At 38.2% G+C, this 17,500-nt stretch overlaps 1 protein-coding gene across 1 annotated transcript in view; it reads left to right on the top strand.

Annotated features, from left to right (window-relative positions):
* Positions 1–17,500, top strand: part of akt1 (v-akt murine thymoma viral oncogene homolog 1) — a 110,427-nt gene that overhangs the window by 55,189 nt on the left and 37,738 nt on the right. Inside the window, 1 exon segment of the mRNA XM_056476604.1 lies at positions 13,072–13,200. Within this exon segment, the coding sequence (XP_056332579.1) occupies positions 13,072–13,200 (129 nt within the window).

Below are 17,500 nucleotides of genomic sequence, written 5' to 3'. Positions count from 1 at the left end.
CATATAAGTTTCTTTGAGTGTGTTATAAGAGAGAGTGTGTGTGTGTGTGTGTGTGTGTGTGTGTGTGTGTGTGTGTGTGTGTGTGTGTGTGTGTGTGTGTGTGTGTGTGTGTGTGTGTGTGTGTGAGATTTCTAAAAGCTCTGACTCTGCAGAAGAAGTTTGAGAGAGAAATCTCCTCTTGCCAGGATGAATAATGGCAGCAGGCGTGAACACACATTGGGCATGTGGAGTGTGTGTGCGCGAGTCTTAAGTACACAGGCCTGCAGGACAGATGTTCCTCTGCTCCACAGTTGTTGTGTATCAGCTGGACTCATTTGTAATGCTTTAGCTGTATTGAAGTGTTGAATGTAAAGGATCTGCTTTATGGGCTGCTGGGCCTTCATCTTTCCAGGGTTTCCGCAGGGTCTCTTAAAGTGTCTAAATTTTAAAAATCTTAATTTTAGGCCTTTAAAAAGTCTTAAATTGGCTGTTCTAGGTCACAACACATCACATAACATCACAACACATCACATCACATAACATCACATAACATCACAACACATCACATCACATCACATAACATAACATCACAACACAACACATAACATCACAACACATCACATCACACACATACATAACATCACAACACATCACATAAATAACAACACATAACATCACATAAGCATCACAACACATCACATCACATCACCATAACATACATCACAAACACAACACATAACATCACAACACATGACATCACAACACATCACATAACATCACAACACATCACATAACATAACACAACACATAACATCACACAACACATGACATCACGACACAACACATCACATAACATCACAACACAACACATCACATCACATAACATCACAACACATCACAACACATCACATAACATCACAACACATAACATCACAACACAACACATAACATCACAACACAACAAATAACATCACAACACAACACATCACATAACATCACAACACAACACATAACATCACAACACATGACATCACGACACAACACATCACATAACATCACAACACATCACATCACATAACATCACAACACATGACATCACGACACACAACACATCACATAACATCACAACACAACACATCACATCACAACACAACACATAACATCACAACACAACAAATAACATCACAACACAACACATCACATAACATCACAACACAACACATAACATCACAACACATGACATCACGACACAACACATCACATAACATCACAACACAACACATCACATCACATAACATCACAACACATGACATCACGACACAACACATCACATAACATCACAACACAACACATCACATCACATCACATAACATAACATCACATAACATCACATAACATCACATAACGTAACATCACAACACATAACATCACAACACATAACATAACATCACATCACATCACATAACATAACATCACATAACATCACATAACATAACATCACAACACATAACATCACATAACATCACATAACATAACATCACAACACAACATCACATAACATCACATAACATAACATCACAACACAGCACATAACATCACAACACATGACATCACGACACAACACATCACATAACATCACAACACAACACATCACATCACATAACATCACAACACATGACATCACGACACAACACATCACATAACATCACAACACAACACAACACAACACATCACATAACATAACATCACATAACATCACATAACATCACATAACATAACATCACAACACATAACATCACAACACATAACATCACATCACATCACATAACATCACATCACATAACATCACATCACATAACATCACAACACATAACATCACAACACATAACATCACATCACAACATATCACATCACATAACATCACAACACATCACATAACATCACATAACATCACATAACATCACAACTCACAACATCACAACATCACAACACATCACATAACATCACAACACATCACAACACATCACAATACATCACATAACATCACATAACATCCCAACACATCACATAACATCACAACACATCACATCACAACAGATAACATCACAACACAACACATAACATCACAACACATCACATAACATAACATCACAACACATCACATAACATCACAACACATCACATAACATCACAACACATCACATAACATCACAACACATCACATAACATCAACAACACATCACATAACATCACAACACATAACATCACATAACATCACAACACATCACATAACATCACATAACAGCGTCACAACACAAAACATCACAACACATCACAAAACATCACATCACAACACATCACACAACATCACATAACACATTACATAACATCACATAACATCACAACACAAAACATCACATCACAACACATCACATCACATCACAACACATCACAAAATATCACAACACATCACGCAACATCACAACACATCACAAAATATCACAACACATCACGCAACATAACATCACAACACATCACAAAATATCACAACACATCACGCAACACCACAACGCATTACATAACATCATACATCACATAACACAACATTGCAAAACATCACACAACATCACAAAATATCACAACACATCACGCAACATAACATCACAACACATCACAAAATATCACAACACATCACAAAACATCACATAGCATCACATCACATAACATCACAAAACATCACAACACATCACATAACATCATAACACATAACATCACATCACAACGCATCACATAACATCACAACACATAACATCACACAATATCACATAACACAACACTGCATCACATCACAAAACATCACAAAATATCACAGCACATCACATAACATCACAACACATAACATCACATTACAAAACATCACAAAATATCACAACACATAACATCACAACACATTACATAACATCACACAACATCACATAACACAACACAGCAACACATCACATAACATCACATAACATCACATAACATCACAACACATTACATAACATCACACAACATCACATAACACAACACTGCAACACATCACATAACATCACAACACATCACAAAACATCACATCACAACACATCACATAAAAACACAACACAACACATCACAAAACATCACATCACAACACATCACATCATAACACATAACAACAATGCAACACAACCATAACACATCACATAACAATACAACACAATATAACAATTCAACATAACATAACATAACACATAACCAAACAGCAACATAACATAACAACAGATAACATAATAAACATAGCATCATAGCATAATACATCACATAACAACAATACAACACAATATAACAATTCAACACAACATAACATCATAACAACATAATATAACAGCAACACAATACAAACATAACAATATAACACAATATAACATAGCAACACAACATAACATAATATAGCAACATAATATAACAGCAACACATCATCACATAACATAACATAGCAACACAACATAACATAACATAACATAGCATCATAACATAACAACACCACACAACAGCAACATAACAACACAACATAACAACATAACCACATCACAAAACAGCAACATAACACAACATAGCAACATAACATAACAATGCAACACAATACAACATAACAATATAACACAATATAACATAGCAACACAACATAACATAATATAGCAACATAATATAACAGCAACACATCATCACATAACATAACATAGCAACACAACATAACATAACATAACATAACATAACAACATAACATAACACAACCACACAACAGCAAACATAACAACACATCATAACAACATAACCACATCACAAAACAGCAACATAACACAACATAGCAACATAACATAACAATGCAACACAAAACAACACAACATAACATAGAAACACAATAAAACATAACAAAACAGCAACATAACATAACAACAGATAACATAATAACATAGCATCATAGCATAATACATCACATAACAACAATACAACCAATATAACAATTCAACACAACATAACATCATAACAACATAATATAACAGCAACACAACAAAACATAACAATATAACATAATATAACAGCAACACCACATCACATAACATAACATAGCAACACAACATAACATAACATAGCATCATAACATAACAACACCACACAACAGCAACATAACAACACAACATAACAACATAACCACATCACAAAACAGCAAACATGACACAACATAGCAACATAACATAACAATGCAACACAAAACAACACAACATAACAAAGAAACACAATAAAACATAACAAAACAGCAACACAACATAACATGACAACACATAACAAAACATAGCAACACACATAACATCATAACAACACAATATACATAACAGCAACATGACAAAAACAATATAACATAGCATCAGAACATAACATAATATAGCAACATAACATAATATAACAGCAACACAACATCACATAACATAACATAGCAACACAACATAACATAACGCATAACATAACATAGGAACATAACATAACAACACCACACAACAGCAACATAACGTAACATAACAACACAACATAGCAACATAACATAACCACATCACAAACAGTAACATAACACAACATAGCAACATAACATAACAATGCAACACAAAACAACACAACATAACATAGAAACTCAAACATAACAAAACAGCAACATAACATAACATAACAACACATAACATAACATAGCAACATAACACATAACAAATCATAACATAACAACACAACATAAGAACCGGCTGGATGTACATTATCACTTGTGTATTAATTGTGCAGCTGAATCTTCAGAAATCATAGGTTTATATTTAGACGTGAATCCTTGTTTGAACTCAAATGCCCAGCGTGACATTAAAACACCTCCGTTTCCAAAACAGCACGAGAGGAAAGCGGCAAAAACTGCTGGCATTTGTTTCTGCAACCCCGAATCAATTGTGCTGAGGACGATGCAGAAATCACTGCACCAGATGTTGCGGAGTCGAAGAAAAAAAACAAAAACGGAGAGAAGCGAAAAGAGGCAGAAACACAGAGACAGTTTGAAGAGTTATCCAGGAAAAGTGTAATTTATTTTTAATTACGGGAGTTGAATATTAACCCCATGCCGGGTCTGAGCAAGCTGTCCTTAATTGGCCCATTTCCTCCGTCACTAAAGTGTGGATGTGTCACGCAAACGTCTGTTTCGCTCAGCTCCGCCGCTTTTTTGCCTCATTTCAGCTGTGACAGACCAGAGGACACACGCACTACACACATTCATCACGCAAGCTCATCATCATCATCAGAGTTTACAGTCAGTGCAAAACTTCAGATCTCGAGAGTGCATGCTTAGAGTACTTTAATAGCTTTTGCTGTTGTCGTTAACTAGACTGCGCACAAAAAAATATTGTATTTATTTATGTGTGCCAAAGGTTTGCTTTATAAAAAAGTATTATTTACAGTTGAAGTGGAAAGGATTCGCCCTCCTGTGTGTGTTTTTTTCTTGTTCAAATGTTTCCCCAAATGATGTTTAACAGAGCAAGGATTTTTTCACAGTATTTCCTACAATATTTTTTCTTGTGATGTAATGTAATGTGTATTTATCGTGTATGGCCACACACCCCAAGTGCTTCACAATCATGAGGGGGGTCTCTCCACTCCACCACCAGTGTGCAGCTCCACCTGCATGATGCGATGGCAGCCACAGGATAACGGGGCCTGTGCGCTCACCACACACCTGCTATAGGGGAGTGGAGAGACAGTGATAGAGCCAGCTCAGTGGATGGGGATGATTGGGAGGCCATGATGGGTAAGAGCCGATGGAGGGAGTTGTCCAGGACACCGGGGTTACACCCTTAAGGCTATTGCAAACTGAATCTGTAATTTTGAACGTTAAATAAATAAATTCGACCTCACGTTGTGTGAATTGTACTGACACACTGCCTCTATAAAACTTTTTTTACTTGGTCGGGGGGTTAGCGCAACAAATCTGAAGAGCAGGGACGGATGCAGTGGAGAGGGGTGCGCGATTTTAGTACCAGGGGGGGGAGACCTACGATTTCCGGGAGAATATCATTCGTATGCGGGCATGCTGGAGTCTCTATGCATATGCGGGAGACTCCTGCAACTTCCGGGAGACTTGGCATGTCTGTACGTTTGACACACAGACATAATCGCCTCATGGTCTGCTTCAGTCGGTTGCTCTGATACATCAACGCGGCCATCATCTATTATAATGTCTAAAGGTACTGCCAGTTTCTGTTCAGGATTTGTTTACGTACGTAACGTGCGAACAATCATAAGCAATGTTTCAAACTTCCACTGATTCCCTGAAATAAACTTTGCATTTGGGGATAATCCAGCGCAGCTCTTTGATAAGGAGCTGAACTCTCCTTCCTCTCTATGTGGGCTATTTAATCGGACGCAGTGTGCAAAGTTTATGTGACAAATTTTTTGCATATGAGTACAGAACAAACGCATACAAAAATATCAGACTTAAGAGTGCAAAGACCTTTACTCTTTACCAGAACTTCCATGGGATTTGTAATGACCACAGAAAGTAAGCACCTCGGTTGAACATCTTATCAGAAAGACAGCACTGACTGACAGTATAGTGTCCCTGTCGCTATACTGGAGCATTAGGACTCACACAGACTGTAGGTTGAGCGCCCCCTGCTGACCTCACTAACACCACTTCCAACACCAACCTCGTTTTCCCATGTGGTCTCTCATCCAGATACTGACCAGGCTCAGCCCTGCTTGGCTTGAGTAACCGCTCTGGTACTGCCGGGTGTTATTGTCCTAATTTTGTCATCTAATCAATAACATTAAAAATAGCATTTAGCAGCTGATATCGATACGACCTCCTATATATTGTGCATCGCTATATTTTTTTGATCCAAGTAAAGCTTATCAAGGCTAATAAAACACTGAATGACTGAAAACCTCAGCAGATATTCTGATTCGGATTAGCTTTTGTCATTATTTTTGACACATAAAATAAATGTAATTTATCACATCTCTGTGATTATGAACATTTCATACTATTATTGTCAAAACAATACATTTTCAAAATACATTTGAAGACAAAATTATTAAATGTTTTCACAGTATTTCCTGTTGTAAGTCTTATTTCTTTTAGCTTGGCTGGAATTTTGTAAGGTCAATATTATTAGCCCCCTTAAGCAATATTTGTTTTGTCTCCAGAACAAACTTAACTTGTCTAATTAACCTAACTAACCTAGTTAAGCTAATTAAGCCTGTAGATTGCTATAATTCAGGAGGGCTAATAATTCAGGCTTTAACTGTATAAATCACAGAAATGCAGTACTGCTGTGTAATTATTTTCAAATAAAAACAATTAAATAATGAACTAAAATGTGTAAAAAAATGTGTAAAACTATTAAATAAAAACACAATAATCAAAATAAAGGAAGGAAAATTATATCACAGAAATGCTGTATAATTATTTGTAAATAAAAGCCAATGAAATAAGTAACTAAAAAGGGTAAATATAAAAAAACACTCAAATTAAAAGCACTTAATCAAATTCAGAAATGTGGTAAAACAATATATAAAAGCAACTAAAATAGACAACCAACTTGATTCTTAAATAATTAAAAATGAATTAAACAAATTCTAAATTAAATTCTCCACAGAATTTTCTAAATTCAAAACTCAGTACACACATTCAGGGGCATCGCTGGCCGCCATGGTCCCTCTGACAAGTTGATATTGAAGAGCGGGTGGGGGGGTGGAGTTGGTATCGCGGCTGAAAGTAAAGTGCCAGGGAGGGCGAGTTGGGGAGAAGTGGGTATCGTGGCTGAAAGAGAAGAGTGGGGGGAGGGGGGAGATGGCATCGCGGCTGAAAGTTAAGAGGGGGGGTGTGGAAGTTGGTATCGCAAATTGGTAAATAAACTTGCCTTGCCTTATCGTGGCTGAATGTGAAGAGTGGGGGCGGAGATGGCATCGCGGCTGAAAGTTAAGGGGCGGGGGGAGTTGGTAGCGCGGCTGAAAGTGAATAGCGAGGGGGAGGGGGGGGGGGGGGTTATGTATGGGCCCTTAGAATCTTCCTAAGTTCCCCCCCCTAGTGGCGCCCCTGCACACATTCATCACACAAACTCATCATCATCAGAGTTTACAGTCAGTGCAACCTTCATATCAAGAGAATGCACCATTACTGATGCTCGAATACTTCAATACAAAACAGTATTCATTTATGAATCACAAAAATGCAAAACTGCTGTATAATTTCTTTCAAATAAAAGCAAATATAACTACAAAAGGTACATTTATATAAACATATAAGTACAAGTCAAATTAAAACACAATAATCTTACAATCAATGTGTTTCATCCAGCCTGATCTCACGAGAAAACGTAAGCATTTTACGTTTTGTCAGTTTAGTGGCTAATTCATAGGAATTCGAGGAGTTCATACGAAATTGTACGATTTTAAAAAGGAGGCGTGGCACCTAACCCCGCCCCTAAACCCAACCGTCATTGGGGGATGAGCAAATCGTACGAAAATGTATGAAATAGATCAGACGAATTCATACGAATTAGAAACTAAATCAATAAGTTACGAATTGCAGTGAGATTGTGTTGAGTAAAAATGTATTAAAGCAACTAAAATAGACCACTACTTCATAAATAGACATTCATTTAAAATTGACAACTTCATTCCTAAATAATTAAAGATGTAAAAAAAATGCTAAATTAAATGTCTAAACACTCTACAGTGCATGCATTCATCACACAAACTCATCATCATCATCATCATCAGAGTTTAGTCAATGCAAACTTCATATAAAGAGAATGCACCATTTCTGATGCTCGAATACTTCAATACCAAAAACACAATCATATTTGAATCATAAAATGCAAAACTGCTCTATGATTATTTTCAATTAAAAGCAATCGAAATAAATAGCTACAAATATATAAACATATATAATATACAAGTCAAATTCAAACACTTATAATCTAAATCAGAAATGTGGTTAAAAAACATATAAAAGCAACTAAAATAGACAATCAACTTGTTTCCTAAATAATTAAAGAGCCTTTAATGATGATTGGCTCCTGTACTAGAAGGGCGGCTTTATTCACCATATAGAGATCGATGATTGGCTCCTGTACTATAAGGCGGGCTTTATTCACTATATAGCGATCGATGATTGGCTACTGTACTAGAAGCGGGCTTATTCACCATATAGCCATCGATGATTGGCTACTGTACTTTAAGGCGGGCTTTATTTCACTATATAGCGATCGATGATTGGCTCCTGTACTAGAAGGCCAGCTTTATTCACCATATACCGATCGATGATTGGCTCCTGTACTAGAAGGCCGGCTTTATTCACCATATACCGATCGATGATTGGCTCCTGTACTAGTAGGGGGGCTTTATTCACCATATACCGATCGATGATTGGCTCCTGTACTAGAAGCGGCTTATTCACCATATAGCCATCGATGATTGGCTACTGTACTTTAAGGCGGGCTTTATTCACCATATAGCGATCGATGATTGGGCTCCTGTACTAGAAGGCGGGCTTTATTCACCATATAAGCAATCGATAATTGGCTACTGTACTATAAGACGGGGCTTTATTCACCATATAGCGATCAATGATGGCTCCTGTACTAGAAGGCGGGCTTTATGACCATAGAGCGATCGATGATTGGCTCCTGTACTAGAAGGCGGGCTTTATTCACCATATAGCGATCAATGATTGGCTCCTGTACTAAGAAGGCTGGGCTTTATTCACCATATAGCGATCATGATGAATCCTGTACTAGAAGGCGGGCTTTATTCACCATATAGCGATCAATGATTGGCTCCTGTACTAGAAGGCGGGCTTTATTCACCAAATAGCGATCAATGATTGGCTACTGTACTAGAAGGCGGGGCTTTATTCACCATTATAGCGATCAATGATTGGCTCCTGTACTAGAAGGCGGGCTTTATTCACCATATTAGCGATCGTTGATTGGCTCCTGTACTAGAAGGCGGGCTTTATTCACCATATAGCGATCAATGATTGGCTCCTGTACTAGAAGGCGGGCTTTATTCACCAAATAGCGATCAATGATTGGCTACTGTACTAGAAGGCGGGGCTTTATTCACCATTATAGAGATCGATGATTGGCTCCTGTACTAGAAGGCGGGCTTTATTCACCATATAGCAGATCGATGATGTGGCTCCTGTACTAGAAGGTCGGGCTTTATTCACCATTAGAGATCGATGATTGGCTCCTGTACTAGAAGGCGGGCTTTATTCACCATATAGAGATCGATGATTGGCTCCTGTACTAGAAGGCGGGGCTTTATTTCACCCTATAGAGATCGATGATTGGCTACTGTACTATAAGGCGGGCTTATTCACTATATAGCGATCGATGATTGGCTCCTGTTACTAGAAGCGCGAGCTTTATTTACCATATAGCCATCGATGATTGGCTACCTGTACTTAAGGCGGGCTTTATTCACTATATAGCGATCGATGATTGGCTCCTGTACTAGAAGGCAGGCTTTATTCACCATATAGAGATCGATGATTGGCTCCTGTACTAGAAGGCGGGCTTTATTCACCATATGAGATCGATGATTGGCTCCTGTACTAGAAGGTGGGCTTTATTGACCCATATAGCGATCGTTGATTGGCTCCTGTACTAGAAGCGGGCTTTATTCACCATATAGCCATCGATGATTGGCTACTGTACTTTAAGGCGGGCTTTATTCACCACTATAGCGATTGAGATTGGCTACTGTACTAGAAGGCGGGTTTATTCACCATAAAGCAATCGATAATTGGCTACTGTACTATAAGACGGGCTTTTATTCACCATATAGCGATCAATGATTGGCTCCTGTACTAGAAGGCGGGCTTTATTGACCATAGAGCGATCTATGATTGGCTCCTGTACTAGAAGGCGGGCTTTATTTCACCATATAGCGATCAATGATTGGCTCCTGTACTAAAAGGCGGGCTTTATTCACCATATAGCGATCAATGATTGAATCCTGTACTAGAAGGCGGGCTTTATTCCACCATATAGCGATCAATGATTGGCTCCTGTACTAGAAGGCGGGCTTTATTCACCAATAGCGATCAATGATTGGCTACCTGTACTAGAAGGCGGGGCTGTATCACCATATAGCGATCAATGATTGGCTCCTGTACTAGAAGGCAGGCTTATTCACCATGTAGCGATCGATGATTGGCTCCTGTATTAGAAGGCGGGCTTTATTGCACCATATAGCCACGATGATTGGCTACTGTACTATAAGGCGGGCTTTTATTCACTATATAGCGATCGATGCATTGGCTACTGTACTAGAAGCGGCTTTATTCACCATATAGCCCTCGATGATTGGCTACTGTACTTAAGGCGGCTTTATTCACTATATAGCGATCGATGATTGGCTCCTGTACTAGAAGGCGGGCTTTATTCACCATATAGCGATCAATGATAGGTCCTGTACTAGACGGCGGGCTTTATTCACCAAATAGCGATCAATGATTGGCTACTGTACTAGAAGGCAGGTCTTTATTCACCATGTAGCGATCGCTGATGGCTCTGTATTAGATTGAGGCGGGCTTTATTGACCATATAGCCATCGATGATTGGCTACTGTACTATAAGGCGGGCTTTATTCACTATATAGCGATCGATGATGGCTACTGTACTAGAAGCGGGCTTTATTCACCATATAGCCATCGATGATTGGCTACTGTACTTTAAGGCGGGCTTTATTCACTATATAGCGATCGATGATTGGCTCCTGTACTAGAAGGCGGGCTTTATTCACCATATAGAGATCGATGATTGGCTACTGTACTTTAAGGCGGGCTTTATTCACCATAAGCAATCGATAATTGGCTACTGTACTATAAGGCGGGCTTTATTCACCATATAGCGATCAATGATTGGCTCCTGTACTAGAAGGCGGGCTTTATTGACCATATAGCGATCGATGATTGGCTCCTGTACTAGAAGGCGGGCTTTATTGACCATATAGCGATCGATGATTGGCTCCTGTACTAGAAGGCGGGCTTTATTGACCATATAGCGATCGATGATTGGCTCCTGTACTAGAAGGCAGGCTTTATTGACCATATAGCGATCGATGATTGGCTACTGTACTAGAAGGCGGGCTTTATTGACCATATAGTGATCGTTGATTGGCTCCTGTACTAGAAGGCGGGTTTTATTCACCATATAGCGATCGATGATGGCTCCTGTACTAGAAGGTGGGCTTTATTCACCATATAGCGATCTGATGATTGGCTCCTGTACTAGAAGGCGGGCTTTATTCACCATATAGCAATCGATGATTGGCTCCTGTACTAGAAGGCGGGCTTTATTGACCATTATAGCGATCGATGATTGGCTCCTGTACTAGAAGGGCGGGCTTATTGACCATGTAGCGATCGCTATGATTGGCTCCTGTACTAGAAGGCGGGCTTTATTGACCATTATAGCGATCGTTGATTGGCTCCTGTACTAGAAGGCGGGCTTTATTCACCATATAGCAATCGATGATTGGGCTCCTGTACTAGAAGGCGGGCTTTATTCACCATTATAGCAATCGATGATTGGCTCCTGTTACTAGAAGGCGGGCTTTATTGACCATAGAGCGATCGATGATGGCTCCTGTACTAGAAGGCGGGCTTTATTGACCATATAGCGATCGATGATTGGCTCCTGTACTAGAAGGCGGGCTTTATTCACCATATAGCGATCGATGATTGGCTCCTGTACTAGGAAGGCGGGCTTTATTCACCATATAGTGATCGCAGAAAAGTGTTTGTGAGTGATTGAAATATCAATCATTAAAATAGGATCTGAATGTAAATATGAAGTTGACCACAGAGTTGACCGATTTGCATAAAGAATGTCTTTGTACTTTGGTCTGTGAATAATCCTGATGTGATTGTCTGTCTGTCTGTCCTTCAAGAGTGTATATAAAGACGTTGAGACTGCAGCATTTCTGTCAATAATCCTGATGTGATTGTCTGTCTGTCTTTCTGTCTTTCAGGAGAGTATATAAAGACGTGGAGGCCGCGGTATTTCTTGCTGAAGAGTGACGGTACGTTTATCGGCTATAAGGAGCGACCGCAGGACGTGGACCAGCTGGAGACGCCGCTCAACAACTTCTCTGTGGCCCGTGAGTCTTCTTTACTACAGTCTTAGCAGAGTATTACAGACTAATGTTTGTAGATGAGTGGTTAAGCTAAACTTTTCATCTCACAATTCTTGCTTTATTTGATTTTTTAGCTGAAACTAAAAATAATATAAGATAATAATGATAATTCTCTAGTTTTCAAGAGAAAAAAGTTAGTGAATAGTGCAAATTCACAAGATGCTTTAAGCAAAAAATGTAAATAAATAATACATTGACAAATTAGATTAGATTAGATTCAACTTTATTGTCATTACACACGTACAAGTACAAGGCAATGAAATGCAGTTTAGGTCTAACCAGCAGTGCAATAGCAGCAAGTGCAGGATACAGGTATAAGTTATAAAGTGCAGTTATAGACAAACTATGGTGATATTTACAGATGGATGTGCTATAAACATTATATACAGGTTGTATTAGCTATGAACAGATTTACAATAAATGAATATATGTACAGGATGCTATTAATAATCAGGAGTGTGCAGATAGATAAACATAATTACAAATGTCCATGTGCAGTGGGTATGTCCAGTTCAGATAAGTGAATCAGTGCAATGAATATGTGCAAACTTTAAATGTGCAAATGTTAAACAGTGCAGTGATTGTGAGGAGTATAAGTTAGAGGAGTGTGGGGGGTGTATTGGGGGGGCAAAAGAGTCAGTGAGGGGCAGAGTTCAAAAGGAAGACAGCTCTGGGGAAAAAGCTGTTCCTCAGTCTGCTGGTTTTTGTCCGGGGGAGCCTGAAGCGCCTGCCGGAAGGCAGGAGAGAGAACAGTCTGTGAGCAGGGTGAGAGGTGTCCTTAAGAATACTGCGTGCTCGACAGTGTTTCTTCTGGATGTCCTCTATGGCTGGCAGTGTAGTCCCTGTGATGCGTTGGGCAGTTTTCACCACCCACTGCAGTGCCTTACGCTCAGCAACAGAGCAGCTTCCTTACCAGACTGTGACGCAGTTGGTCAGGATGCTTTCTATTGTGCAGCGGTAGAAGTTCACCAAGACGGCTGATGAAAGCTGGTTCTTCTTAAGTTGCCTCAAGAAGAAATGTATGAAATAAATGAACAAACACATGAATAAATAAAACGACCGAGATTGGGCTTATTTTTCAGTTCAGATGTTTCTTCTCAAGATTTCAAGACTTTTAAAACTCATTTGCAAGAAATAAGTCAGACATGCGTAATTTGTAATTGATTTTCTCAGTATTTACTACAAACATACGATATTTTCAGCCAAATAAACAAACTATAAATCAATGGAAAGCTTATTTATTCACATATCAATAAATAAAATACTCTTATGATTAGTTTTGTGCTCCAGGATCACATATTTCACTATTTTATTTTTAAACTTATCTTCAACATACAGAAAGCACAATGACAGCTAAATGCATCGTACAGTAAATCTGAGATACCCCCCTGCATGCATGCTTAATTTAATGACTGGACGGTATTTTCTGTATCTCCATCTGACCTCCAGCAGCTTTGTGTTTCCTTGAGGGACGTGTGCAACATCATTTAACTGCATAAAGCACAGTGCACATATTATTGGACGAGCACTGACCAAGTTAAAAGCTGAATAAGTTGTTCATCCCAGCAAAGCATAACTGTTTTTGATCTGATATGTTTGTTTTTTGTTGCACAGGTATATTTGTAGGAATATCCTACACTGAGTTAAAATGATCCATCTTTATTTTATGCGGTTAAAATCATTGGATTAAGTAAATATAATGTCCCATAAATATGTTTCTTACATTTCCTTCACTAAACATGTAAAGACTTGTAGTTTGGTTAGTAATATGCATTTAAGGCCAGTCGCAATCTGCGGACGTTTTTTTTGCTATTTCTGCCTAGAATTTTGCTAAAAAATCTGCGGATTTGTGGGAGTATCATAACTAAAACCTTAATATGTGAAATAAAAATAATCTCTTTTTAACTTTTATTTAATGTTTAAAATGCAAATCCAATTAGATTCACTTTATTTGGTAAACAAAGCAAGTCTCTCATATAATAGACAGAAAATATTACTGTACAAACTGCATTGTATATAAACCAGATAAAGATTTTCATATTAGTCAATAATATTACTGTAATTAATTTAAAAACTGAATAAATATAGATTTACACACATTTACTCAAGTAAATAAACAGAATTAATGATGGGCTAAAAAATCTGCAGAAAACCCCTGTGCAGATTCTGTGTTGCTAGAAATTCAACTAGACATTTTAAGGGTATTTTCCTCAGTATTTAGATTATTTTTTTGCATACTCAGATTCCAGATTTCAAATAGTTGTATTTCAGACAAATGTTGTCAATCAAAACCTTATTTATTAAGGTCAGCTTTGAGACCATGTGTAAATCTCACTGTATAAACATTGACCCTTATGATGGTTTAGTGCTCCAGGGTCATGCATTTGCACACTTAACATTAATGCAAAGCTGAAACTAGTTTAAACTAAACACATTGTATATCTGAGATATTTCCCAGTAAGCTTCAATGAATGACTGGACTACATTTTGCCTATCTCCATCTGACCTCCAACAGCTTTGGGTTTCCTCGAGGGACGTGTGCAACATATTCTGGGCCATTGTTGGCCACGTTTGCTTGTTTGAAAGAACTTAATCATTGCTAATAGACATAAAATTGTATTAGACAACCATAATGTTTGATTTCAAAAATGTCTTTAATATATTTTAATATATTTTTTATTTTAAATATTTAAATTGCATAAAACACAATGCACATTTTATTGCCAACCCAGGCTCATTCTGAGAACATAGTCCCGTGGACGTTTCTGGAGACTGCGAAATATGTAGCCGTGGGTACGTACGGCTGCATTTCATTTTTTTTAAGCGAACGCTGCAGGGCGGTGTGACGCCGTTCCTTTCGGCGCTTGCCGGCCGGCCTCTCGCCTCCGTGTGGAGGGCTTTCCTGCTGCAACCAGTTTGTCCGGTTAGCTGTTCGTGTACTTTGGCGAACTCGTGGCGCAGAGAGGTGCTGACCACAACGACGACCAGGTTCGAGTCCAGGGAAGAGCAGTTCCAGAAATCAGGTAAGACTAAAACAGAGTCCAAGAAATAAATCGAAGAGGTTCATAACAGGGTGAAAATGTGGTCAAAATCCAAAAACATGGTAAAAATCAGACGAGGGCTTTTCTTTTCTGGACGGCTTTTGTGAATCGTCGTTGGTTGGGTTTAGGGATGGAGGAGGGTGGGTCAGCCGATTGGCCGTTCACACAGTCAGTCATTCTTTCATCCAGGCAGACAGGTGGAAGGCCGTTCGACAGCGGCCTCTAGCGGGTTATGCGAGAACGGCGCGGGAAATGTGGCCTCTCGCGGATTCGCGAAAACAAAAACTGCAAAAATACGAACCTCCCGGGACGTATTTCGCGGTCTCCAGAAACGTCCCCGGGACTACGTTCACAGAATGAGCCTGGGTTGTTTATTGCACCAGCACTGGGAAAGCTGTAAATCCCAGCAATGCATATTTGTTCTTTAATTGATCTGTTTTTTGTTGCACGGGTATATTTGTAAGAATAGCCAACAACCAGTCAAAATAATAAATTTTATTTTATGCAAAAAAAAAAGAAGAAGATATTTTGTAAATTTCCTTTTGAAAATATGTCAGAACTAAATTTTTGACCAGTAATAAGCATTGCTAAGAGCTCAATATGGGTTATTTTAAAAGTGATTTGATCAATATTTAGATTTTATTTTTGCACACTCAGATTTCAGATATTCAAAGAGTTGCATCTCAGACAAATCGTCAGCTTAGAATTACACGGTTCTGACATTATTGTCAAAATTGAGTTATTGACATATTCTTATTAAATAACTTCAAAGTCAGCTTTATTGTCAATTCAACCACATGTACAGGACATATAGAGAATCAAAATTATGTTACTCCCAGACCCTAGGTGCCTAACATATAATGTCAATATCAAAGTAGTATTTTAACTTACAATATATACAATTGTACATAAAATGTGGTCTAAAAAAACATCTGTTTAGCTGTGCCTTTACTGAATGAGCACTGTGCTACGTCCGACAGATCGAACTATTATGTTTTTCTCTTCTTTTTAATTCTTTTTTAACACATTTTATCTGCTTTTATGCTTATTTATTTTATTTATTTAAATTTTTTTACCATTTTTATTATTTGTTTTTATTTCTCTTATACTTGTTTCTTTTATTCCTGTTTGTGTAAAGCACTTTGAATTGCCACTGTGCATGAAATGTGCTATAGAAATAAACTTGCCTTGCCTAAAAATATACCACATTTTATGTACAATTG

Source organism: Danio aesculapii, chromosome 17 (genome assembly GCF_903798145.1).
Source record: "Danio aesculapii chromosome 17, fDanAes4.1, whole genome shotgun sequence".
NCBI classification, from domain to species: domain Eukaryota; kingdom Metazoa; phylum Chordata; class Actinopteri; order Cypriniformes; family Danionidae; genus Danio; species Danio aesculapii.
The sequence above is the reverse complement of the archived record's forward strand: the minus strand, read 5'-3'. Positions and strand labels throughout refer to the sequence as shown.